The 27,095-nt window shown below is 34.2% G+C and overlaps 1 protein-coding gene across 1 annotated transcript in view; it reads right to left on the bottom strand.

Annotated features, from left to right (window-relative positions):
* The window catches only part of LOC106460444 (armadillo repeat-containing protein 4-like), an 84,962-nt gene that overhangs the window by 17,821 nt on the left and 40,046 nt on the right, over window positions 1-27,095 (bottom strand). Inside the window, 9 exon segments of the mRNA XM_022387160.1 lie at window positions 1,157-1,338; window positions 4,412-4,495; window positions 4,497-4,637; window positions 8,326-8,436; window positions 15,556-15,804; window positions 16,298-16,507; window positions 19,587-19,733; window positions 25,473-25,791; window positions 26,655-26,902. Coding sequence (XP_022242868.1) covers window positions 1,157-1,338; window positions 4,412-4,495; window positions 4,497-4,637; window positions 8,326-8,436; window positions 15,556-15,804; window positions 16,298-16,507; window positions 19,587-19,733; window positions 25,473-25,791; window positions 26,655-26,902 — 1,691 coding nt within the window.

The raw sequence follows: 27,095 nt of genomic DNA, 5'->3' as shown, positions 1-27,095 counted from the left end.
AGAGTTTGAGATACAACTGTGATATCCATAGTGTAAGGAATTTTTGTACATACATTTATCTTGTTTTGAATATATTATTGTTTATTGTTCAAATTTTTTTTATCAGCAACAAGTCACAGACACCTACAGTAAAAGAATCCTTAGCCCACTCATATACATAAAACCCTGCCAGTAACACATCACAATTTTTGCATTGTATCTTTCATTATATATATATATGTGTGTGTGTGTGTGTGTGTGTGTGTGTGTGTGTGTGTGTGTGGTGGAGAGATAGCCCATTGTGTAGCTTTGCATTAAAACAAACTAGAAATTTTTTTATATTCCTAATAAATATTGATATTCTTACAAGTTTTCCATATATTGCAAAGTTCTTGAAACCTTTTCACTGCAGGGTTTAATTCCTTGTTATAGTTTTGCTACATGGTTTCAAACCAGGTTGTTTATGGTTTCACAGTGGAATCCCTTATTTTGTGACATACTTTTTATTTATCTTTTAGCAGGATTAAAAATCACTTGTGCAACATTTTTAGACCTACTGCTTTCAGTTCCATAATTTATTCATATTTAAATATGTACATGCAACACAAAATTCACAGATATTCAGTATTCAAACTTAATTTAGATAAAATTTTGGGTTTCTCTGATATACTATGCTTTGATTTTTCTGGAATGGTACAGAAAGAAACCTCTTGTGGAAAATGATGTATAATTGATTTTTTTTCAAAGTTTCAGGTTTATAATGGTTAAATGTTAATATACAACTGCAAAAGTAAACCAATGAAATGTCAGAGAAGCCTCAGGATTTAACACAAAACATATGACAACAATATATCTTCAGTAGGATAAAAATCTATCCCAATGAAAATATTTTGAAGTCATATGAACTTTATAAAGTGATATACATATAACCATTAGAATACTTGGAGGTTTTTGAGTGCCAGCATACAGGGAAAGGTTAGTATATGGATAGATTCTGTGGAACAATGTACACATACAAACAAATGTCAAGCTACAAACCCTATGACACAATGCAAAAAAAATGTTCAATTAAAATTTTACACCATCCATGCTCATACTGCAACTGTAAAGTAAAACATGACTATAACTCTCAACTTATAAACTAAAATACTGATTTTTTTATAAAAAAATTTCTAACCTCATTCCTTCATGATCTACAGCACAAGCACCTACAGCTTTAGTTACATTTACTAGGAGACTCTGGTTGGTTCTTGTGAGCAGTGTGACAAGAGGACCTATACCTCCAGCTTTTCTGATAGTAACACGACAAGTAGCTTCTTCAGCACAGCAGCTTAAAGCTCCTACCACTTTTATTAGTACCTATATATCAAATATATTAAGTCATAAAAATGTATAAAATATGAAAAAAGATGGAGGAGGATGTATTTAATGCTAAAGAGAGGGTTGTTCTTAGGCACAAAAAGATAACATTTGGATATCTGACCCATAACTCTTTGGCATGCTGCAAGCAGCATTTGTTTCACTATTTTCTCAACTTTAGGCACGTTCAAGAATCAAACTTCATCTTGTTGATATTTTGAAATAAGTTTTACATTTAAATAACAGTTCTTCAAGATTAAAACAGAGTTTTTCTTACATACATGATCGAATATCTGAATATGTGCGTGACATTCAAAACCTCAATACTAACAATGCTATTGCAGAACATTATGGAAAAGAACATCGCCTACCACTGGCAAATCGGATGTCAAGATCATACCTAAATGCCATAATTTTCTGGACAAAAAATTAAAGAATCCATTTTAATCAAGAAAAATAAAGCTAAGTTGAACAAATACAAAGGATGGCCTTTAGTGTAGAGATGTTAATGACATTTTAAAGATTTTAATATGTTGAACTTTGACAAAGTCTCTATACACAATTATAAGGATTGAAATATATATTCAGACATTGTGTTATGTACATATTGATATAATACCAATACAAATATGAATAAATGTTTTAGATACACAATGTATTCTATTCTAAATACAATGATGCTAATAGTTTACTTATTGGTTTACACATTTTATTTATTTAACATTGTTGGTTTGATTTGCCTTAACAATATAAATTCAAGAATGTTGATATTATTTTAATATAAGATGAACTTTATAAACACGTGTATCAATGTTTGATTTACGAATGGCAGTGTTCCAATTTAGGTTTAACTGGATTAGAGAACTTGTAAAATATCAATAGCTCCTGACGAAGCTGCAATAGCAAAATATTGAGCTGATAAAGTTGCATTCAGAAGATATAGGTTGTGGTTTTATTTACGTTTATAAAAATGTCTCATAATAAACTCCAGTTTGCATTAAATGAAGTTAAGAATTATAAAACATTCCAACCATTTCAGATGATTAGCAAAAAACTGTAAAGGTTTCAATTCCTCTCTAAATCAAAATCAATCACAAATTTATCACAAGAGATGGCAATTCAATAATATATTTCTTAACTCAGTTATGTCATGATTAACAAACAAGCACCACATCTTGATAAGTAGAATTTCTTACAGTGATAACTGCTATAGGATTAGATTTTTATTTCTTTTCTAAAAAAAAATGTAATAGAGAAAAAGATAACTTTTTCTAAAATACAAAAAGTTATAATATTTAGCTTAGTATTTTTTCATGCTTAAGCTTAACTATGCTAGGAAAACATTTCAATGATTTCTATGTATTAAAAAATATAATCTTGCTGATCATGTAAATAAATTTCATAAGAGGTTTAAACTGATTGTCTTCCATTAACAGTGCTAAAATAACTGGCATTTAACACAGAATCTCTCCCTCAACAAGAGGAGCCTAGGTAGCAGAGATCAGATGTAAAATATTTGGGTTTATCAGATTTTGGTGACTTTTAAAGGATGTAGCATAAGATATGACGACTGTCTTTTATAGTTTCCAAAACAGACACAAATTTATCAAATTATGACTCACCACATCATCAGTAGAAACCACATAGTTAATGGCAATAATTCTTGTGTAACAACTGATGGGTCCACTACGTGAGCTTTCTTCTTTTTCATCTATCATTGCAACTGTTTTTCAGATCAGAGTTCAAAGATCTCCAGCAGAAAGCTCCAAGCCCTCTTGACCATGGCTGGAATCTTGTTACTCATTGGCATGTCATCATCAATCACCATTATTCCCTCAATTACCTGCATATGCAAGGTTCCAAGATGTTCAATGTGTAATCTGTGCAGCTGCTGTGAGTGTGATCATGATGATGAACATTTGGACAGCACTTCTTGAGGCAAGTCCACCTATTAAGCCAAAAGATGCTGTGGAAGCGATCAAAAGTAAGTGTCATGCTAACAAGGATAATAGTGATAGTAGCCTTCTGCCAGATCAAAAGATCAGGAACAAGGTCTTCAGCCTCAAACAGACAATGGAGAAAAATTGCATAATTTTATTTGAGAATAAAAAAGAAGAGATAATCAATTAGTGTATGTGTGTGACAATTGCTGGTAAGGTGGTGTGGTCACTCTGAAACCCTGTCTCTTTGACTGGTCATAATACCCAGTTGAAATAAATTACCTTCATATAGGTTGCATGTTTGGATACAGTAGATTTTGAACTTTCTGATGGTATATGCAATACTTCCAAGAAACAATTATCATAATTTCTTGTTCCTTATCCTGCCATCCATAAACACTATCTTGCCTCTGATTAAGGGAGAGATCTTCTGTTAAAATGTGCTTCAGGAATTCCTACTTTCTCTATAGCTAGCTATCCTCTCATCCTGACCTTTGCTTCTAACCATTCTGAATAATCAAAATAAACACTAAGATATTACGAAATGAACATGAACTGCACTTTTTTACCATCTCCCCTGTCTGTATAGCAGTTTGGAATGGATGTTACAGAGTGTTGCCTGGTAAAAAATAATTAAAACAAACTAAAACTTTTATAATTTTAATCTACAAGAATTATTTTAAGGTTTTCAACTATATAAATATGTGAAAAACCAAGCAATTTAGGTTAGATGTAAAAACTGTTCTACAGGAAAAGCTGGCCAATAATAACATAAATGACTGAAAAGATAACTACTATGATATCACGGTGCTTGACGATGAAAGTAAAATCAGCAAATCTGTGATAGTTTTTAATTTTGGAATATGGCCTAATTTTTAACACTGCTTTACATTATCAGATATATTCACAGGAATTCTCTAATCAGAGGGCCTGCACTGCCACATGTTACATAAAACTATCTTCTATATGTGCAGTAGATGTGCAGCCCCTGAGGAATTTTACTATTTAGGTATTTATAACTAAAACAGGTGAAAAAGGCAATTTGCTGTAAACCCCTACCGATGTCCATCTATCTGTCATTAAACAAAGCTTGAAGCTATAAAAGAGCCATCATGAAAATAAAATTTTATTACCTCTTCTGGTTGGTTGTGTAACAAGTCCACCAAAAGCTCCACACCACCAAGAGTTTTTAACTCATTGATGTTTCCAGGACTTTTCAGCACATTTCCAGATAGCTCCTGTTACTGCTGACATTAACTCTCTCTTATCTCGGAGCTCTGTGTTTGAGATTAGTTTGACAAGAGGCTTCAAACCTTCCAGTCGACCAACAAGTTCTCGAACACTGGAATCTTCAGCACACTAGAATGTTACAGATTAAAACTAGCACTAGTGTTAAAACTGATTCTCAAAATTTTATAACCATCAAGATAGCTTTTTAATCTCTAAAACAAAAGATTTCTAACACCAAAGTAATATTATAATTATTCTATATGCAACTAGCATGCTTGATAAGTGCTGATGTATTGATGAGCATTGCTTAATATCAGTATAACTACAAACATGGCATAAAGCAATTAAAAGTAGCTAGAATACTTAATATTTCTGCTATGGTATTTCAAAATCATCACAATAAAATAATGTCAAACACCCCACTCATTTAATTTTTAGGCTACGAGATATCTGATGGTCCATCATCATTTTGAAATATAACTGAATATTTGTTAGGGGTGATTTATGGACTTTCCTATTCATGATATTTCAATTTAATATGGAATATGAACCTGAATAATAGCAAGGGCAGTCTAACACCAATGTTGCATACTTATAATGAGTGTTGATAAGGCTCTAAGGTATCCTTAGTCACCCATTTGAAAAGAGCTGTTTCCATGGTATTTTAATTGTTTAAAATCACAGGATGCAACATGTTTCCAAACAGCACCCATACATGCTCCACAAGACTGAAGTCTGATGAGCATGGCCAGGCCACTTTGTTTGGTCAAACCTCTTTTTTCATGGAAAAAAAGTGTCACCAGTTTCAGCTCAGTAGGATAGGTGTTATCAACTATTAAACTGAAATCAGGACTGAGTAAAACAGTATATAACAGCAAAAAAGTCAAAAGATACAGTCTCTGAAATGGGTGGCATTAATGGTGTGGTACATTCAGGTAAAACTGAATTAATGCTAAAACTACACCAGATAGGTCCATTTGATAACTGGAGATGCAAACAAAATATCCATTACAGTGTGGTACTAAATCTTGTACTGACTGGATCAATAATATGTGAAACAAAAAGACTGAACCCAGAGTGTAAAACAAAATTTTCAATCTTTATCATGTCAATGTAATATAAACACCGTGTGCGTACTTGCTGTTATAGTTACCCTGGATGGTCACTTTCACCAAACCTTCTTTACTTCAACCGTTGAAAATGAAACCATAAAGCATGACAGTCTAACTAGATGAAGTTGCAGACTACATTATTCAAATAATGTTCCAGACCAGGATGACCCACTAATGTTTCTTAATTCACAATAGGTACAGCTAGAACCTCCAGCTATCACCTGAACAACCATTGTAAGACACTGCTGTTAACATCCTTACTCAACATGTAGTATTAAGCAATGTTCTCCCTTGGCATTAACAGGTATTATCTATTTTAAGAAAAATTAAGGAACAAAAGTAACTTGAAACAAGATCAGCTTAACAACTTTCTCCATCAATGTGTTATGTAAAATGTACATTAAAAAAATGAATTCAAAATAAATATTATAATACTACAAGAAAATAGAAACACATGATGTATTCATATACCACAAATGTACCATTCTGTTAGGCATTAGTCCCCCAAGGTTTAAATCTGCATATACCATACTCCCAATCTACAACATGAAACACATTTCTGTACAAAGATGAGGGAATCAAAATGGTTTCAGAAACTTTTCTATGAGTATATGCCCATTATGTAGCTGTTCAGTAAAGTTTTACTTATCTGAAAAAAATAACACTCCTTTATGTCACTGGTCCACAGGATGTGTTCTTAGCACTACTGCAGGCATACTGTTTTGTGCCATCATTTAAGCAAAATTCATATCATTGGGCAACAGGCTAGTCTTTTGCAGTCTATTTTAAACTATCTGTTAAGTGACACTAATACTGGCTACAAAGCAGGTACCCTATAAATTGGGCAAACCAGAATGTAATAGCATTAATTTGGAAAAAGTTCCACATTCTTATAGTGATATTTTAAGGTACTCACTGCCAATTCTCAACAGAATGTTGTAATTAGCCAACCATCATTCATCCGATGGTTTATCACCTTAGTAAAAAACCAAAGGACTTTTATGATGACCAAGCATGATTCAGACACACCTTGGAGCACTTTGGAATCTGTGATTCACTTCAAAGTGACAATTTGGACAAAATGTATGTGAGATCAGTATATGTATTATTAGCTGAATGACAACTCATTAGTAATTCAGCTTACCTGACTGATCACCAAATGACTGAGTTGATAGTAATTCTAATAACTTAACAGGGAAAACAAAGAATATTGTATAATAATGAGGCCTTTTGCCCATTACTAGGAATCATCAGGTCTGATATAATAGTAAGAAGACTTTACAAGTATCATAAAAATTTGCACAAACTTTAAAAATGTTACTGTATTTTTTGTTACAAAAAATAGTTAATGACAACCAAGTAATACAAAAGATGTTGGATGTAGACCTTAATATGTGCTCCAGTTTTCCAGTTCTATTAAAAATGTACATAAATGTCAAAAATAAATTTCTACTGAAGTAACTTTTCCTTACTGATTATATTTCTCCGCATCTCATTAATGTTTCTACACAGAATAATTCTATTTATATTTTGTGTTAATTTTTTGTGTACAAAAATTAATTTATATATTGAAATTTGTTTTATTACCCTAACAATAAGTTTTAAGGAAAAAATATAATTCTGCACCTTTCTGATGGTCAAATACAATTTTTAAAGTCACAGACACAAGTCTGCTGAAGTGATTAAATAATTAAGAACTTATTCAATAACCCCCATGTAACAGACACTAACTCCCTAAATGCTCAAACTGCAAGGTACCATTTCAAAACATATCCCATAATGCTTCAATTGAACAGTATTTCTCCCAGCCTAGTGCCTGTGGCTTTAACTGAATGAACACAGGGTCAGTCCATTGGTCTGACTTCATATTGAGGAAGGACTGATGACTATAATTCTGAATTTACCAAGTGTATCTACATGAAATATTGTAAGCTTTTATAGAAATGTACAAGTTTGTTGTAGACAAAAAAAAATCTTATCTATATATCGAAAAAGTATTTGTACTCAAGATATGTTTCTTAATTGGTGACATCAGTCTGACTCAAACTCTGACAAGACAGCATGCAAGGTAATGTTCATATGAAAAATAAAAATACTTTTGTCCATTTTACAGTTTGCATATTGCACTTGCATAACCTATAGATCCTCAAAAATGTATATATACAGGTTTCAAAATGTACATTGGTTAATCAGATAAAAAAGTGCATTTTTAAAACTTATGTGGAAAGAAACAGTAAAAGAGTTTACCAGCTTAGTATCTAATCTACAGAAAAAAGTTACTGATTAAGCAAAGAATTAAATATACTGAAATGATATTTTTCAAACATTAAAAAATTGTTTGAGTGTATGTTATAACTACTTTCACTAAGTAGCAGCTAAAGAAAATAAATGCATACATAAACCCTTATAAGATAACTTAAAATTCAAAAATTATTTTTAACTTTATACTCATTAGTAATCAGATAATATGGTTACAAATGATAAAAGTAATATTTCTGCAATAATACCATTATGGTGATAGTCCTATACTTTTAATTCTGGGTAAGAATATTCAGAGTTTTTTATAATTTTAACTAAAAGAAAAAGAAAGATCTCAAAAAACATGGTGATCAAGAATGGTTTAATTTAAGACTACTTTTTCTTGGCACATCTATAATGTTTTTCTTCTAAAATATGCTTACATAATTAAACACAATTATACTGACCTTGTAAATTGCTGCAGCACAGTGCATCTGGAGATCCACATTCTCAGAGCTCAGATGATGGATGATGTCATCCAGCATTCCTTCTGCTTTAATAGCAGTCCTGTAACTTGCCTACAAACCAATCGTATTTAATTTATACTTTGTTCCTCTTTAAACTTATAATGATGGTCCTATAAAATTTTATTAAATAACATTTGCATGGTGTCTGAAATGTAAATGAAAATATCAGTTTCACACCCAAAAGCCTATATCCAATGTATGTCAATGTTTCATGTTAATATTCGATATAATATGTCCTCATACAGCATACTAATTAAATTCCATACCAGTCCTAAAAATTAAGACATCAAGGACATGTAAATAAAAATGCCATTGTAAGTGCATTAATCAGGAAAACACAATGGCAAATGTCGTGGTCTATGCTTAAAACATTCTTCCACTTAAAGATACACTGGAGTACACAGGTGGGGTACAAAGCAAGTGTCTTCACCAAGGAAAAAAAACAAAAACTTAGATCAGTTTTCTCTCGTTCTCCATATAAGATATTCAACTTCCATGGCAAATCAAAATCAAAATGAACTTGTATTGTTTAATGCTAACAAATTGCAGTGAAATGGCCATAACAACTTTTGTTCTCAAACATTGAATTTTTCCTGTAATCTATGACTGTACTGTTTCAATTACTGATGTATGAACTAATGAAGAGCAATTGTATTGTCTTTAAAGTTGACATTATTGACTAAGCTAGATAACCTAAAGAGATGCAGCAAAAAAGTTTGAGTGAATGTTTATTAGTTTGTACAATATTCTCATTTCTGTTAAAGATGGGTTGTTAAGCTAAAGTAAATAGTTGTCTGTAAAAGAGGATAACACTTTACAGGATCACTCAAAAATACCTGGATAGATAGGTTACACTTTCAAAACTATAGCTCACTTCCTTGGTGTTTACCTTGGTTTGTTACAGCAATCTAATGAATTCATTTGTAACTGGCATCTCGAATGAGGCAAAGTGAGGTGATTGTATTATTAAATACAATAGTTATAGAAGTTTTATTTTTGTATTAAATCATAATCTCTAGTGTTATTCATCAGAAAAATTAATAGTTTAAAGGAACAAATTTTATGAGTTTTTTTTATCATGCCAGCATTTTTCTTGCCATTGTACTTGACATTTTTCATAAGATGTAGTGGGTGTGCTATTTTCTGTCACTAATTTCAAGGACTAGAGTCACTGATACCAGCACAACCAGTTGATTAATAGATTCTTATGGAGTAAAGTAAAACAGAAATATGTATGCATAGAAGTTTGACAAACTTTGTAGAAGTCAAGTTTGTTTTAAGTAACATGTGAATAACAATTTTATGAGCTCAAATTCCACAAGTCTAAATTACCAATCTACAAGACCTCATTTATATGAATGTATTACCAATAACACAATTTATGAAAAAGAAAACCAATACACCTATTAATACTATTATTTAAAAAACTGTTAAACCATTGGTTAAAAGAAAACATGTTAATGATGATGCTTCAACCAAATGCTCTTTTTCATGTAGTTGCAATAACTGACAAATAATGTTTGCTCAAAATACATCTACTTTCTTTTAAATTGTGTTTTATTACGATTCTTTCAACTTCAAGTTTTTCTTAACTTCTTATTTTCATAAACAGGTATTGTGTTAACCTTCTTTTCTTTGTTTAATTTTGGAGTACTTAATATAACAAGCCAAAAGAAAAACAGATAAGAGTACATTACACTTGTTAAATATTGTGTATAAAGAACACAAACTCTAAACAACTATGAATGTATGTATGTACCTCAAACATTTTCTGCATCAGTAGATTTTATTGCACAAAACATATGGTATGAATAAAAACATGATTTTTTTTTAAGATCTTCAATTGGGCTAATATATAAACTAATTTAGTCCAACACTCCAACTAAAATGTTTTCAGCTACTTAAAACAAAACAAGTAAAAAACAAAACATGTATAAATTGCATAAAACTAGGACAGTAGTAACAGAAGCTTAAAATACTTCAGTCATACACCACTATGAAATTAAAATGTTTTTGAAGTGCTGTACTTAAAAAGTTTAACACTCCTCCTTTCAGTCAAAATTTAACATTTTCCAACACTGAAAATTTATTTCTGATAGCTACTCACATATAGCTTTTGATTCAGTACTGCCCTTTATATGCAAAGTCTTTCTGGTCACCACTGGCCTTGTTTCCACATGATATGTCTGCATTGTTGCATGCAAATGAGCATGCAATAATCCTCCACCAATAGGAGTGCAACACACCTTCCTAGCACAGTTGTCTCCCTCTATACTGATTGCTTAATCATCACTTCAAGATTAGGCAAGAAAACAAGATGCACCAAAAGTGGGGAGGAAAAGTGGGAAGTGTAAGAAGAGGTCAGTAGCTATTGGAAATACATTTTCAGTGTTGGAAAATGTTAACTTCTGATACAATACATAACCTTCACTCACATATAGCTAGAATCCCACATTGAAGTAGTGGAAGGATTGGTGCAAAATTTTTAACCTAGATGAGCCCCTTGGGAAACACCCAAAGGGAACCATTGGAGTGCAAACCCTATACCATGGAGTAGTATAAGGGCACACTCATGGGTCAACCCCAGTCTAAAACTAGGCAGCACTGGGAATTTGTCTTCTTGGCAGCAGTAGGAGGAAGATCCCTACCATCTTCATTTCAAGCCCACTGAAGAAAAACATGAATGTAACATCCAAACTGCAACTGAGTAAGGACTTATGATGGCTGTTCCTGTGCCAACCCAAATTCAGACCACCCGGAATACCAACAAACGGGTAGTGGTAGGATGGGGAAAAGCTGGCCAGAGGGAGGAGATATACTACTAAATAGACAGAACACCACTGCCCTACTTTCTACTCAGTGGAATTGGTCACATTCAAGAGGCAGCCTCAATGGGCCACCACCCCAGTGACTAAGAACTGATAAGTGGCAAGGATTCCTGTGCTCCACTAGAAGTAAAAGGGGATGAAAGTGAGTTTGGGAGCCTAGAGGAGCCCATATCCATGAGACAGTGCAACAGGTGACCACAAAAACCCTATTTTTAAAAGCAGACCAGCACTAGGTTTTAAACTAGGCATGGAGGATGAGCAGAGATCCCTTGCTTGCTTTACTCATGATGGTTCATGAGTGGAAGTGGTTTAGACCAGGCCTTGTTGAAGAGAATAAACACCATGTGGATACCTTGAGCAGTCTTGTGGAACACCCCATCTCTTGAGTGAATGCTATTTCAGGCCTTGATTTCCTTACACTGTATGGATTTTGGATAAATATACCCTTGCAGGCACCACTTTCCACTGAGTGGAATCCTGTAAGGCATGAAAGGGCCTTTAAATGGAACATAAAAAAGAAAGAGCACTCACCTAGTCACGGATGGTTAGAGGTGTGGAGAATAGCGACCAGAGGTAGTCTATAGCCCAATAAAGAAATGGTCAATTGATGGAGACAGTGTGTAACAAAGGTATGAGGGGTTGTTCACATGCCAGCCTGAATAGCCTCCTCCGATGGATGATGGAAGTGAGCAGCTAAAGAGTGCTTAAGGTGCCAAGTTTAATGTGAGGACACCTAAAAGTGCTGAAGTGCATCCACATTCAAAGAAGAATATGCTAAACTGATGAGTTGATGATGGTATCCAGTAGGAGTAATGGAAGAATGATCACAAGTGGAAAAAGGATTCCAAGGCATGAAATGACATGATCTCGAAACATGAAAGGGAGCAGTGTGTTCCAAATAACAATGGACTGCATGGACAGGGCACAGGAGGCAATCAGGATCTGAGCAAGAGTAAAGATGAGAAATAGATGGGAAAGATATAGGAGTGAACATGCTGCAGACATTTTAGGAAGAAAAGTACAATCAAGACAGAGAAGGGCATAGGAGTGATGTAAAAGAATGTGAACTGATATCTATAGCACAAATCAAAAGTCAATGATCATAGGTGAAAAGGAGGAGGAAGTAGGTTTTAAGAGATGATATGAAGTACGAGAAATTAAAGGTTCAAAGGAAGGGAGGGTAAGGGCATGGACAACAACATTCAGGTTCCAGTTTTCTTGTTGAGAAGGCAAGAAGGATGTGGTAGATGAAGAAGGTGAAAGGAACAGAAGAGCATAGTGAGGACCAGGGAGGAAAATAATAAGCAGTAATGAGAAAACTGGAAAGTAGTAGAGAGAGCCACCTGGTAACCAGCAAATGGTTGATACCAATAATCCTTGGTTAAAAGGCCATATGAAAAATTCAGAGATTGCTGTTGATATACAAGGAGAGAGGATGAGCAAACAGAATGGAAAAGAAGGAAGGCTACACATGGGGAGAGTCCAGAATATCTTGCAAGGAACAGACAAATCCCACAAGTGAAGTCAGAGTGATGTTATGGCTGGATGGAAGAGAGAAGAATGAGGCTCAAGAAGAAGAGAGCAGGAGAGAGAAAGAGGAGGGGAGGACTGTAGAGGGCTCAACAGAGGAAACCTTGGTTGAGTCAGCCATTAGGGTGTTACAAGAAGGACCTGACATGAAGTGTCCCAAATAAGGGAGAAAACACAAGAGAGGAAATGAATAGGTTTGACCAGCCCTTACATAATGCACCTATTGCCAGAGACAATGGATGTGGAACAGGAGACCAGAAAAGAGAAAGCTTGGCACTGATTTAAGTGGCAAAGGCATTGATAAGAGGGGTGCACAGATGAGAGCAAAGCTACTGGTAAACCTGAGGATTGAAGGACCATTCTGTAGGAAAAATCTTGTTGGGCATCGAAAAACAATCTGTGAGAAAATTCAGGGCACCCAGAATATGACAAACCACCAGTAGAAAATGGAGATTGAGGGGGTGGAAACAGAGTGAGACTGGGTGCACCATGGCATTTGACATAGGAAACCACAGTTGAGTTGTCCATATGGATCATAACAAAACAGCCATGTACAAATGCAAGAAAATGATCCAAGGCTTGATGAACTGCCATGCATTCCAAGAGACTGATATGAAGGGTCAATTCTTCTGGTACTAAAAACCCCAAATCTTCAAAGAGTTGAGACAAGTGCCCCTCTCCATCAGGGAAGCAGTTTTAAAGAGATGGAGTTCCAGACAAGAGGAGGAAAGAGGATCACCTTCTGTAGTATTGGTTCTGTTGAGTCAATAGGTGCAGAGAAGAAGATAAATGTGGAAGGACAAGAGATTCTGGGAGAGGTTCCATTGACAGTGCAGAGTCAACTGCAAATGATGCATGTGAGCACAACCCAAGCGGATAAGGGATTCTATGGAAGCCCAAGTCCCCAAAAAGAGAGAGAACCTCTTGCACAGAAATAGAACGTAGGATATAACAGTGGAATCACTTCATGTCTTTCAAATGAAGCAGAGAAGGCTGACCCCTGCTGAAATGTGAATTGAATAACACACATAAATGAACCAGGTATTGAGTGGGTGTGAAATACAAGTGAAGAGGAGAGGAAAAAATGAAGGGTAAGGCTCTCTGAGAGAACTTGCAACACCTAATGGTTGGCTGCAAATGAAAGCCAAAGATCTGTAAACCAAGCTAAACAGACCCCTATCAGTAGAAAAATGGAGGGACAGGGAGAGAAGAGGAAGTGGGAATGTAGAACACAGAAATGGGTAAAGAAGGAACTTGAGAGAGATGGGAAATAAGAGATGATAAGGAAGAATGTCGGTATGCTGCCTCAACTCATGACTTCAGAGAATCAGGCACTCCACCAAAAACTCCCTGGCAGAGGAAAGGAACCAGGCAAAAGGTCCCTGAAGTAAGAGGAAGGCAAGCACACCTGAGCAAGAAAGGCACCTCTCCCAAGAAATCTCACCCAGTAACAGAGCAAGCAAGTAAAAAGTGACAAGGGCGAGGAAGATGAATGTTCCAAAATAGGGATGATAAGGAAATGAGTATCCATCAAAAACTCCTCAGGGGAACAGTGTGCCTCAGAAAGAAGGTAAATGGAAGAAAGATTGTGCAAAAGGGTAGCGAGGGTAAAATATAGGCAGGAAAAATTGGGCCTGAGAAAATTGGAAGAAACTTCAGAGTTTAGGAGTCAAATAAAAGAAAATCAGCCCAATGATAAGCTAAAGCATATGTATCAATCAGGTGAGAGAGATGAGGCATGCCAGCACCAGAACAAAATTGGGATAAAAACTGTTCAGCATAGACCTGAATATTTGAAGGAGGAGGAAAAAAATAATAGACAGAAGAAGGGAAGGTGAAATATCATATGACAAGGGAGATAAAGAAAGTATGTAAAAAACCTGAAAAACTATATCCAAGAAAGAAGAGGAAGATCCATGACAGTACTAGTAAAAGTATTGGCAAAGGTAGGTGGTTGGAAAAGACTTTCAAAATCCTCTCCATCACTAACTGGATTCACAGAAAGAGGGAATATCTGTATCAGGCTCAGAAGAAGGTCCAGGCTTCATGAAAGACTACATCTTCCATCACACAATAGACATCATCTCCTCAACAGACAGAGAGGAACCCGACACCATTGTAGTTGTTTGTCCAGCATGGATAACTTTTTGCTGTCCCATAACAGACAAAGTGGAAGTGACAGTAACTTGAAAATTGATAATGTGGAAAGCAAAAGGCTAACAAAATCTGCAGGGGCAGAATTCGAAAATGAAGTTGCAAAATTGAAGTTCAAAATTAAAATTTCCATAACAATGGTTTTGATATGTAGATACTTCTATAAGCCAATACACCTATTTCAATAACACTCACAAGTGAAAATAAAAAACATCTTTATACATGAGTGCAAAATTGAGAAGTGATGAATGAACAATCAGTGTAGTGGGAGTCAGCTGCAGTAGGAAAGTGTGTTGTACTCCTATTGATGAAAGGTTGTTGCATGCAGCAATGGAGAAATATCATGTGGAAACACATGAGTTTAGGTGGGAGTCTCAAGGCTAGTGGTGAGCAAAAGGTTTGCATATACAGGGTAGCACTGAATCAGGAAAGATAAATGTGAGAGGGGGTTACATATCGTATCAGAAACTTTAATATTATAGTTTTAACAAGAGCTAAGAAAGCTTAAAGGACTCTGTTACATAGGACAAGTGAAATGAAAACTGTGACAGTAATGCAAATGAGAGAGGTAGAATGTTTTTACTCAAATCTTTCTACAATACTTAAATGGTATATTGTAATCAGATAAATCTCTGTTAACCATGATTTCTGCACTCACTCGAGAAGCACATTCTTGCAGTGTTCCAACAACTGGAATCAGCACAGCCTGATGTTGGCATTTCAAGAGTCGACCAAGGAGAGGCACAGCTCCAGCTGTTCTAATAGCTTTTTTATTCCTTTTACTGTGACTAAGACTCCACAAAGCAAGAGCACCAGTCTGAGCTCCTTTGATACATAGTTTCTGATAATCTGAGAGTTCTGACTCAGGGCTTTTAAGCACTAATTGAGGAACATCTAACAGATCAATCTGGAAATCAATTCACTGGCTTATTATTTTATGTTTTAAATTTTTGTACATATTTTCAGAAAATAATAAATTCAATAATTTATTAAAATTGAGCCACAACTGTATAGATAAGATAATATTTTTCAAGATTTTAATGACTATATTGTATATCTTTAGTATTCCTAAAGGTAAACTGTTAAGTACTAAAATGGAAGCAGAAAACTCTGCTCAGATGTTTCAGTAATCCTGTAAGACAATTTTTGTTCTTTCTAAATATCCAATGTATTTATATCTCACTATATTAATAACATTGCTAGCATTATGAAATCTTCAGTGGTACTTAAAAACTATACTCGTAAATCTTATGTTTTTATTAAAATCTTTTTAGCATTTAAATTTATCTATTTTCTGTGTTTCAGAGCCTGAAAGAATTGCATAATGACTCTGCTAGTTTGTTATGTTATAAGAAAAATAGAATCCATAAAATTCATAACTAACAATAGTCTACTTTTACCAGATAAGGAATTGCTCCTCGTCTTCGAACAATGTTTTGAGCTCGACGATATCTGGCAACATGTGCTATTGTCTCAGCCACAAGAGATCTAAGTTGTATGTTTGGATCTGATAAAACTGATACCATGGATTTTAGTCCATCTAATTCCACTATAGATTTTCTAACTGCTGGGCTTTGTGCAATTTCTCGTAAAATTTTCAATGCTCCAATCTTTAATTGGATTTTAAAGAAATATGTTAAGATTCTTGAAAAACAAACTTGAGAAAACAAACCTTTAAATATTCAAAGTAATTGCTTCTTAGTGTTAAGTTTAAAAGTAAATTTGGAGCATGTTCCCTAAATGAAAAGTTTAGTAATAGATGGAAAATAAACACATACACCACTGACAAAACCTCATCATAAATGTGACATTTATATCTAGATTTTTCAAACTGTCAGCTATTAACTTAAAATTATCAGAGTTTTCTTGTTGTTTACAGTTTAAAGATTTTTCATTTGTAATATTCTAAATTTTGATACCTTTACAATGTAGTCAAAAGAATAAGTATACAAAACAAATGTCTCTTGTCATGGTTAGAGGGCTATATGATCATCAAGTCTAACTATTAATTAGTTGCTAATTTGTTTTATTAATTACTAATTAATAACTAATTTTTATCCTATGTTTCAACTGCTAATCTGCTGCTGTCTTCAGAGAAGATTAGCAGGTTTGGCAGATTAGCAGCCAGTGTAGTATAAAAACCTAATTAATAATTAATATAAAAGAATAACTAATTAATAATTAGATTTACATGATTACATAGGCTATTGCTCATGACAATGACTGATGTCCAACTGCCACAACAACCATAAAAGCAAAAATTTATGATGACTTTAATTTAGATTAAGACAAGTTCATCAACCAAGGACTGTTCTAGGGCACTTTGTACAAGAACTACGGCTGTAAAATTTACAACACTGCTTACATTTCTTTGAAATCTCAGATTTCATTCAGTCAGAGGGTATTTAAAGATGCTTTGATCATTAAGACCCAATCCAAGTACTCTAATTACTTCCAGACCTGCAATGGCACTAATATTTTGAAGCAAACAATATCCATAAATATTGTGTAATAAACTTAACCTGATTTATGTCTCTATCTTTATTCAGTTTAATTCTTTATCTCATGCTGAACTGCAACTCTGAATTATGAAATCTTTATTTGGACTTTATAGCTTGTAGTAAATTTGAATTATGAGTTTCTCTCTCTCTCCAAATCACAGTTTGTTCTTTACATCATAGACTCTGACTTTGAATGCAAAAGGCTTATCAATCAAGAACTTTGCACAGGAAATACAAACCATGGAGCCCTACATACTGTTTATACTCCTTCTGAATTCTCATCTCACATACAATTAGTGTGCAGTTTGCAGAAGCTTTAATTATGGAAGCTTGATTTATATGTTTTAAATGAAATCAGACTTTCCAAAGACTTAAGAATTTTTTTCTACATACACTACATATTGCAAGGTGTTTAATTTGTATTTCAGTATGTTTGATTGTAATACATTCATTGAGGAGTGTGGGCTGCAAATGGTTCACAAATATCAAAAGGAGATTACATGCATTCAATTTAATTCTAAAAATGTTCAATCACACTAAGATTTGATGATTAACCTTGTAAAGAAAAATCGATTAAAGTTACTGTCATTCTATTTCAATTAATTACAGATAATTATGGAATATTATTTCAAAATATTCTTAAAATACTTTTGTTCATCATGGTATAAATGGAAAATTATCAAGTAGAAATGATCATGAACAATGTTCCTACATTATTACACCACCTCCAATAACTTACACTTTAGAACTACGGGTTTCATTTATGTTTAACAGTAGGTTGGTGATACTCCTGAGGTAGGCATATGGTGCTGTCATTTTGAGACAAAGCTCAGGCCAAAGGCCTAATACCATGCCTTAAATTTTTAAAATCCAGTTATCAGAAACACTATTTTCTATATTTTCTGGCCTCTTTTAAAATGATAATAGGAACACAAATGACAGCATGAAAAGTGAACAGTTGTTTGAATTTACTTCATAAATTTACATATTTTTTTGCACTAGGAGTGTTAAACTCCAGTTTTTAACTCCTTTTGTACTAAAATTTAACTTTGTTCTCTACATCACTTTAACAATATCTCTGAATTAGCCAAATCTAGTCAGTAATTATTTTTGTGTGTAATACAATTTGTTGACTTAATTGGTAATGGTACAGTCATATTTCTTTACACTTTGTGAGCAAAGAATGCTGACTATACGATGGAAATATAATTTAAGTTGTACACCATGTGTTATACATTCCTTGCTTACTCAAAAGTTAGAAATGGCTTCAAAATTATTTCTAAACAACATTTTTAAGGCAATGAGACATTCAGATAAGTTGAAGTTAAACCAACTAATAAAATTCCTAGAACCACATATGTAGTGTCAAGTGCTTCATACTGTTTTTTCATATTTTCAATCTACCATCGGAATAGAAAGACTTGAAATGTGACTTATCAGTCACAGTATCTAAAGTTTGTACCCTAGCAACCATTGGTACCATGTTTTCTGTTTATATTTATTATAAGTTACTTTCAGAATAATTTTCTCCTAACAAATGTTAATTATGTCTTTCTTTTGTGTTATTGGAGCTAGTGGAATCATGACCACTATTAAAGGAATAGTTCAAATGAGAAACAAGTTTGACATCTGTTGAATTTTACAAGCATGACTAACCATTTTTGATTTTGGTATGTTATTAGCAACTAATGACCATTGTTTATCCTAGTGGCAAAACACACTCTTATTGCTAATGCTGACAGAATTTGATGACTTACATTTCTTAACAGTAGACCAAAGAAACAGTCTTTCATATTGGCACAAGTCAAACACCAACTATCACACCATTTTAAAAGTCAAAAGAGCAAAATTCTTGCTCTTACTCACTGCCTTTCGATTTAACCATGATATGACTGCATCTCCAAATTTACAGGCACTTAAATAATCAATTAAAATATTACATTATCAGACTGTTTGTCATCAGAAATCACATATAATATTCTCTTCATTTGTTATAGGAAGTGGAGGGGGGGGGGTAAAAAAAGTGGTCAAACAGTGTAAGTGATACTTCTAAAAGTTAACCACATTTTTTGTACTGATTTTTTTTCCTTCATACATATGTGAAACAAATTGAAATGAGCTTTCGGAAACTTAAAAAGGTTTCATTATAGGTCCCCACAATAAACTATTAAATCCAAATCAAACCTACTTGACACTTTACTTCATTGGTCTCCAACAAGTTTAAGAGTACATCCAATCCTCCCACCTCTCTTATTGCCAGCTGAGAAGTTTCTTGGGTCAGGTCATAGTCTCGTAAAATGCAGAGAGCCAATACAGTAGCTGTTGGGTTTCCTGCCTTTAGAATTAAACAGTAACTACAAAGCAATAACTAATAAAATTATTCTAACTGATCAGTTACTGTTACTTTTATGTTATAAAAATAAAATTTAAACATTTCACATACTAAATTGAGCAACTTTTAAAACAAACTTACAGAAAATAATGGAAAAAATCTTAATATGTAAAACCTTTAAAAACAATTGAATGTCTCTTCAAAGCCCTCAGAAAAAAAAGTTTTATAACAAATATGTAAAACAATATAGATAATAACCAGCTACTACTACATAATAAACACTGATTTTATTCGATACAAATTCAGTTTTACAAATATAAAGATAATTCCAAGATTCTTACCAAACCATTATCTTTTCTGTCATACAATGAAGCATTAGGTTTTTCATACTATTAAATTTTTTTTTCAAAACAACTATATATCATCTCCATATATGTGGTTAGCATTAATTCAATTTGGGTATATATTCATTAGTGTATTTTATTTATCATAAAGAGTGTAAAACAGGAATGATAAACTTTACAGTAATAGCAACCAAAGAGCATTGAATGGGGACATCTGTCTTTCTAGTTATCCACCAAACTGCATATAAAACTCCAGTACACAAAAAAAAACAAAAAAACAGTGAATCAATAAAGGTTTACATTTTACTATACTGAAAGTGTATTTCAGATAATACTTACCTCTTTTCATACTTTATTCTGACAAAAGGTTCTCTTCTTAGCCCATCTAAGCATTGGTATGAATTCTACCTTGGTTGCTCCAGTCTTTATACCCCACTATATTGCCCCTAGTGATTTTAATCTTGTGACTCTCTTCATCTTTGTTAATGTACCCCCCTATACCCAATTCATGTATAAGCTCCACATTATTATTTCCTATCCACTTTTTCGAAACTGGCAAGATTATCAGACCCAAGCACCGGATATTGTGGGGAGGAGGTAAGTATTATTGGAAATACATTTCCAATATAGAAAATGTTAACTCCGAAACACACCTCTTCTCACACTTTATCTAGAATCCCACACTGACAAGATGGAGGGGCCAATGAGGGCAAGATAAACACAAAAAGCATATGCTTTGAAAAATACGTGTGCAAAATTTAGATATAATAAAGCACGCTACTGGGGTCCGCACTACTTCGAGAACAGGTATGCTCTTCGCCCAGATAAACGAAATCTAAACATGGGCCGTAAAGGCCAACTGGCTACAGAGTCAACATTGATCATTATCATGAGACTCATCTCGTCATTGGAATGATAGGGCTGTGGACACAAAACTAGATCCAAGGTGTAGTGGCTAAGGCATGGGGACCACGATACGATATAACTGTATAATAGGAATATGATATGAAGGGAACCCAACCTGAATGTTACAGGATGTTGCATGTTGAACCACCAGAATTATGAAAAGAAGGCAAGCAACACCTAAATGTACAAACCCTCACTCCAACCTGAAGAAGCACAAAATGTGACAAACCAAACTTGAAATTATGGGCCCAGGCACTCAATCTGAAAGTTACAGAATATCGCATACGAACCATCAGAAATATGAAGGGAAGGCAAGCAACATCCAACAGGACAAGTCTTCCCTTCAACCTAAAGAAGTTCAGAATCCAACAAACTAAATTCAGAATTATGGAGTCAATTCATACCTCACTCAATCTGAAGAAACAGAGATAATCTGGCCTGGGATTATGAACCAAAATGCTAACTCCTCAACCTGGGAGGGAAGGTAACACCTCTTGACCCCAGAATTACAAAAAACCAAGGACTCAAACTTTGATTCTTTTAGAAAAACAAAAAAGTAGCTGATAAGGTAACCTTATACAAGGCTACAGATGAAGGCACCAAACCTTTGTCAAATAACCATGTCAAAACTTGAGACATGGTGCAATAGGACACAAAGGGTTAATTCCATATCTAAGAGACCATTAATGATAAGTAATCCATTTCCTTTGATAAATTTCCAAAGAAGGATGTCAAATGGAATGTGTTAATAAGGATGGCAATCAAGGTGTCAATCCCTGATGTCATGTGAAGGCTGCATAAAAGCCAGATGCAAATGTTTGCTTGCCACTACCCTTGATACTCCCACCTACTCTTACATGTATTTATGTGAGACATCTGCATACTATCATGCAGCAACCCTCCACAAGTAGAAGTGTGACACAACTTTTATCATAACTACAACCCTCACTTCTGTGCAGCCTATAATCACCTTGTGATTGGGCAGTAGATACAAAATCTACACTGGAAGTGGGGAGGTCACATGGGAAATGTGAGGGAAGGTAAGAATATATCAGAAATACATTTTTAGCGTAGGAAAATGTTAACTTCCAATTCAATATCTTACCTTTCCTCACAAATAGCTAAAATCCAACATTGAGTTGGTAGAGGATCCAGTGAGAAAATGATCATCCTTTAGAATGTGCCCAAAGGAGTGGCTAGGGTGCAATGGACTGTAAATGGGAGATCTAGATCAACCAACACTCAAATCATGATAGGGATATCTGGACTACAGTAGGAAGAGGATTCTCTAGCTTTCACCTTGGATACAGGAACTGGTAGAGAAGATGAGCCTCTGTACCAAGGATCCACATCATCTTGTGTCCACATCGAACATGATCATCACCATATTTTCCAGGAACCAACATCTGAGGGATGGAAGGAAGATGGACAGCAAAGTGGGGCTCATCTCCAGTCCAGATCCAGATGGCATTGGGAATATTATCCAGTCCGTAGTAGTAGGAGGGTACCTTCCACCATACATATGAGGACTTATGTGGCTAGTCCAGCTCCAACCCTCATCATATCCATTGGGAACCAACATCTGGGGGGATGGTACGAAGGAGGGTGCCTCAGCTAGAAAGGCAAACTGCATGTTGGCGGAATGTATCATCCATTACTTCGCAGCATCTGGAATTGTACAACAGGTCCATGGTAGAATGAGCATCAACACCATCTATATCAGCAGAACACCACTACCCAACTCTCACCTGAATGGGAGTGAGCACACTCAGGAGGAAGCTCCATGGTCCACTACTCCAGCAGCTAGGAACTGGTAAAGACTCCCATATTCCATTAGAAGAAGGGGGGAAATAGCACATTGGAGTTTCCAGAGGAATGCTGCACCTGACACAGTACAATGGGTGACCACAACCCCTTATTTTGAAAAGCAGACCAATTCAGTGACCAACAATACATGGATCATGAGGAATGGATAGCAATCCCCGTCTACTTTAATCATGTTAGTACATGAATGTATGGTCGGGGACAAACATCTTTATGAAGCAAGATACTTACAAGCAGTCTTGTAAAACACCCCATCTCATAGGTCTTACAGTGCAAATTTAACCCTATAACCACGATGCCATCTTTAAAACTCTTTCTGCACATGTTACTGAGTTATATTCCAAATTTAATTAAACCACTTTCCTTTTAATGAAATTAATAAGTTGTTACAATTCAATGTTTTATATTATCTAAGTTTTTATTCCTTTATTTCAAAAGAAACCTCTTAAATATTATTTAAAATTTGAGTATTGATATTTCATTATGCACTTGAGGTGAGGATACTCAATTTTAAGAGCTGGTATAGAAGAAACTGTATATGTAATGTAGGCAGTCTCTCAGAGATGTTTAAAGTACAGTATAAGAGGTTGTTTACCAGTAATTTGAGTTTATTCCAATAATTTGTCCCCCCAGAGGAAAAGGTTGTAAAAGTTTTTGTTTACTTCAGATAACCACGCCCATTCACAAAGTAGAAGCTGTGTCGCTAAGCGACAGTTTTAAGTTGAATAGCCTGCTTATAACTAATAGAAAAAAGCAGTTTTTCCATTGGTATGTCTCTAAATTAACAGTAATTGTAGATGTACATACCCATTTACAAACGAGGCGAAATAAAGCTTAGTTCATTTTTGAGAGTGGGGTCCATAGCACTTGGCTAGTTTTTCTTGCCTTATGAAAGATAAAGAATTGGAAAGGTAAATAAAAACATTAAAAACAGAAAAAAAATTGTATAAAGATAAAGATCTGATATGCATATGACTCAACAAAGGTATTTTAAGATTATTCAACTATCCTGCACACCTGACAAAAACATAGGGAGACGAGGTGAGCCCACATGGAAAGCCCAGACCTGAAAACCACAACACTGATGGATGAAACAAAGTGTAGGAAAAACAGGGAATGAAGAAGGTGGAGAGGGTGAGACAAATTCGGGAAAACTGGAGCTGGGAAAAGGAAACCGAAGCATTAGGGTCTAAACCCAAAAAAAGGGACAAGTGACTCTAAATGCTGCGAGTCTAGTAGGGAAACTCAGAATGATAATATGACAAAGCATAGTCTTCCACAGTATGTGTGGTTTACAGCATACTGAATCCCAAATATAACTGGTCCCTAGAACAACTCGCATGAACCCTAAGATTTGGTTAGAGAGGAAACTCTAGATACTGTACCACTGGCTTATTACTGAGAAGGGCAGGGAAGGAATCATAGGAAATTGGAGACAAGGATAAAATATAACATACCTGACTGATTAAGTCAACAAACAGGAAAGGTAGCCTGGGCACCTCCCCAAAAAGAAAATGCAACTTTGAGGCATAGGCAGAAGGAGAAAACAAGCTGTCCAAATCCTCATCTTTATGTTAAGGCATACCTGCACATGGTATGAGTAGACAATCATCAGGTGACTCAGAAGATGAAATAAATGCAGCCAACTCCCTTCAAATCAAAGCCATTACTTTGTGAGTAGAAAAATCTTGCCCTGATGCCACTGAAGTGGCTGGACGATCAGCTGTAGTAGTCTCAGCAGCAATCATAGTTGCCACATGGAATTTCAAGTGTATGATGATTGGATTTGACTGGAATAAAGGAGAAATGAAACTCCAAAAGCGAATCCAAAACAGTGAAAACTCAAAAAAATATTGTTTGAAAAACCAGGGAAAAATAACAAAACGAGGCCAGAATAATATTTGAAACTTGAGCAAGAAAAATGATGAAACTCTTAAATGAAACAATCAGTCGGAAAGCATAAGTAAAAACAGTATGACTGCCAACTGAGAAATGATTACAAGCTTGGCAGAAGAGAGAGGGCGCTAGTTACAATAGGAGTTGTTTTGCACTCCTATTGGTAGAGTGTTACTGCAGGATCATTTGAATGATAGCCTGCAGATGTCTCATATGAATACACATAAGAGTAAGAGGGAGTATCAAGTGAAAATATACACCTACAGAGGGCAATATAAGTTGAGAAAAGTTAGTTGTGAGAATAGGTAAGATATTGTATCAGAAATATTCCCTTCACTGTGTTTTGATGATGAATATAATTGCAACCTTACAGCTGTCATTTTTGTTAATTACAAATATGTTTTATGTACGTACTATATTCAATTCAATGTCAGAATTTTCCTTAAGAAAACAAACTGACATAATTAGAGCCCTATTGAACAGATAAGCTGATGAATATGGGTAAAACAGTTTAATGATTAGGGAAAAAAATATTTAGTTTTAGAGGTACATAAAGTAAATGTATCTTTTTATAACATAACCTAATTATTCTGTGTCAACTCACCTTAACACTACTTATCATCCCATTGTGAGATCTGGACAACTTCTGTAGTAGCACAGAAACCATTTTTCACACTAACAATGTCCTTAATGAATATACATGACACTTTTTTTTCAACATCTATTCATTAAACAAAATTACCAAATATTTTGCTTAATAGTATTTCCTAACCTTCAAATATTTCACCAGCTTCTGAATCTGCCAATATTCAGAAGGAAGATCTGTAATATTTGACTGCTTCCAAGTTTCTTCAGCAGCATCTTCATCATCTTCACTGGAGCTACTCTCATCACTGCTGCTCCATTGTTCTTTTACTGGGAAAGGGCTTTTACTGGATATACTCCTTGTTTTAGAACTTGAGATCTTGGAGGTAACACTCAGAGATCCTTTTTTACCTGATGATGATGATAATTCATTTGTGGTAGAAATCTTTCGATGATCTTCACTTCTGTTCTTAAGTTTCTGATAGGAATTTTTTTTGCTTGTGGTTCTATAAAAGATATTTAACAAAAATGTTTTTATACATCAACAAATAATTCTTTGTATGAAACAATAGAAACTTGTTTATTGAGTATCAGAAGTAAAACAAATCATATTATACATCATTATGTTAACAATATAAGTGATAAAGGTAACCAATACATACATAAATATAAATTTGTTATAGAAAGCTAAATACAATGAAATTATTTTATATGTTTAAAAATAACTAATTAGAAACCTGGTAAGTAGTTTTTGTAATGTTATAAAATTATTTACTCTCTCTATATTGGGATTTCAACTTACAAAAACAACAACCCTATAATACGGTTCTAATTAACAAAAACAACTATCTTATTTAGGGTTCCTAGTTACAAAAACAACAATATATTACAATTTCAAGATAGAAATACAGCAACACTATATTAGGGTTCCAAGTTAGAAAAACAAAAACACTATATTAGGGTACAAATTTGCAAAAACAACAACACTATATTATCGTTCTATGATACAAAACAACACTATTTGTATAACAAATTACAAAAACAACACTTTATTAGGGTTTCATGTTACATCACAACAAGAATGGTATATTAGGGTTCTAAGATAAAAAAACAATGATGCTATAATAGGGTTCCAAGTTACATAAAAAGATCTTACTGAAACTGCCAAGACTCTTACTGTTATATTTGAAAAGCACTACTCAGTTCTCAAGAGTGTGCTCCTTAATGTGCTAATAAAACTCTTGATCACATTATCTATTTTAGATTTCATGAATGCCTTAAAAGTATGCATTTTAGTGCCCTTTTTTCCAAGCACTTACATTATTTATTATTTTGAACCAGTAAGAAATAAAAATAAAGAATTTCTAACTTTTCCTTTTTCCCAGAATTCTTGGCCTTCTTTACTCTAGCTTCATTTTGAGAGTAACTAGGTGTTTTCTCTTCTTTACAAACAGAAGTATGATCTTTCTTCCTCTTGTCAGGATTGTCCAACAGAAACTGGTTTTCTTCATCTTTTTCATTCATAAATTTCTCAGCAATTTTAATTTTATCACTTTCTTCATGTCTAAATTTAACAACTACAGCTGTGCTTGGTATTTGGTAATTCAATGCAAAATCCTAAGAAGACAATACTTGAAATATATAATGATAATTCTTGTTATAAAAACAAATGAAAATACTTACATAGACCACATTACCACAGAGGATATCAGGATCATGCACAACAATGTTTCACAATATCCTGCCATTACCTAATATATATATATATATATATATATATTCATCTACTGGTAATTACTTTTTAATAGTG

The sequence above is a fragment of the Limulus polyphemus genome, unplaced genomic scaffold (assembly GCF_000517525.1).
Source record: "Limulus polyphemus unplaced genomic scaffold, Limulus_polyphemus-2.1.2 Scaffold770, whole genome shotgun sequence".
Classification (NCBI taxonomy): Eukaryota; Metazoa; Arthropoda; class Merostomata; order Xiphosura; family Limulidae; genus Limulus; species Limulus polyphemus.
The sequence above is the reverse complement of the archived record's forward strand: the minus strand, read 5'-3'. Positions and strand labels throughout refer to the sequence as shown.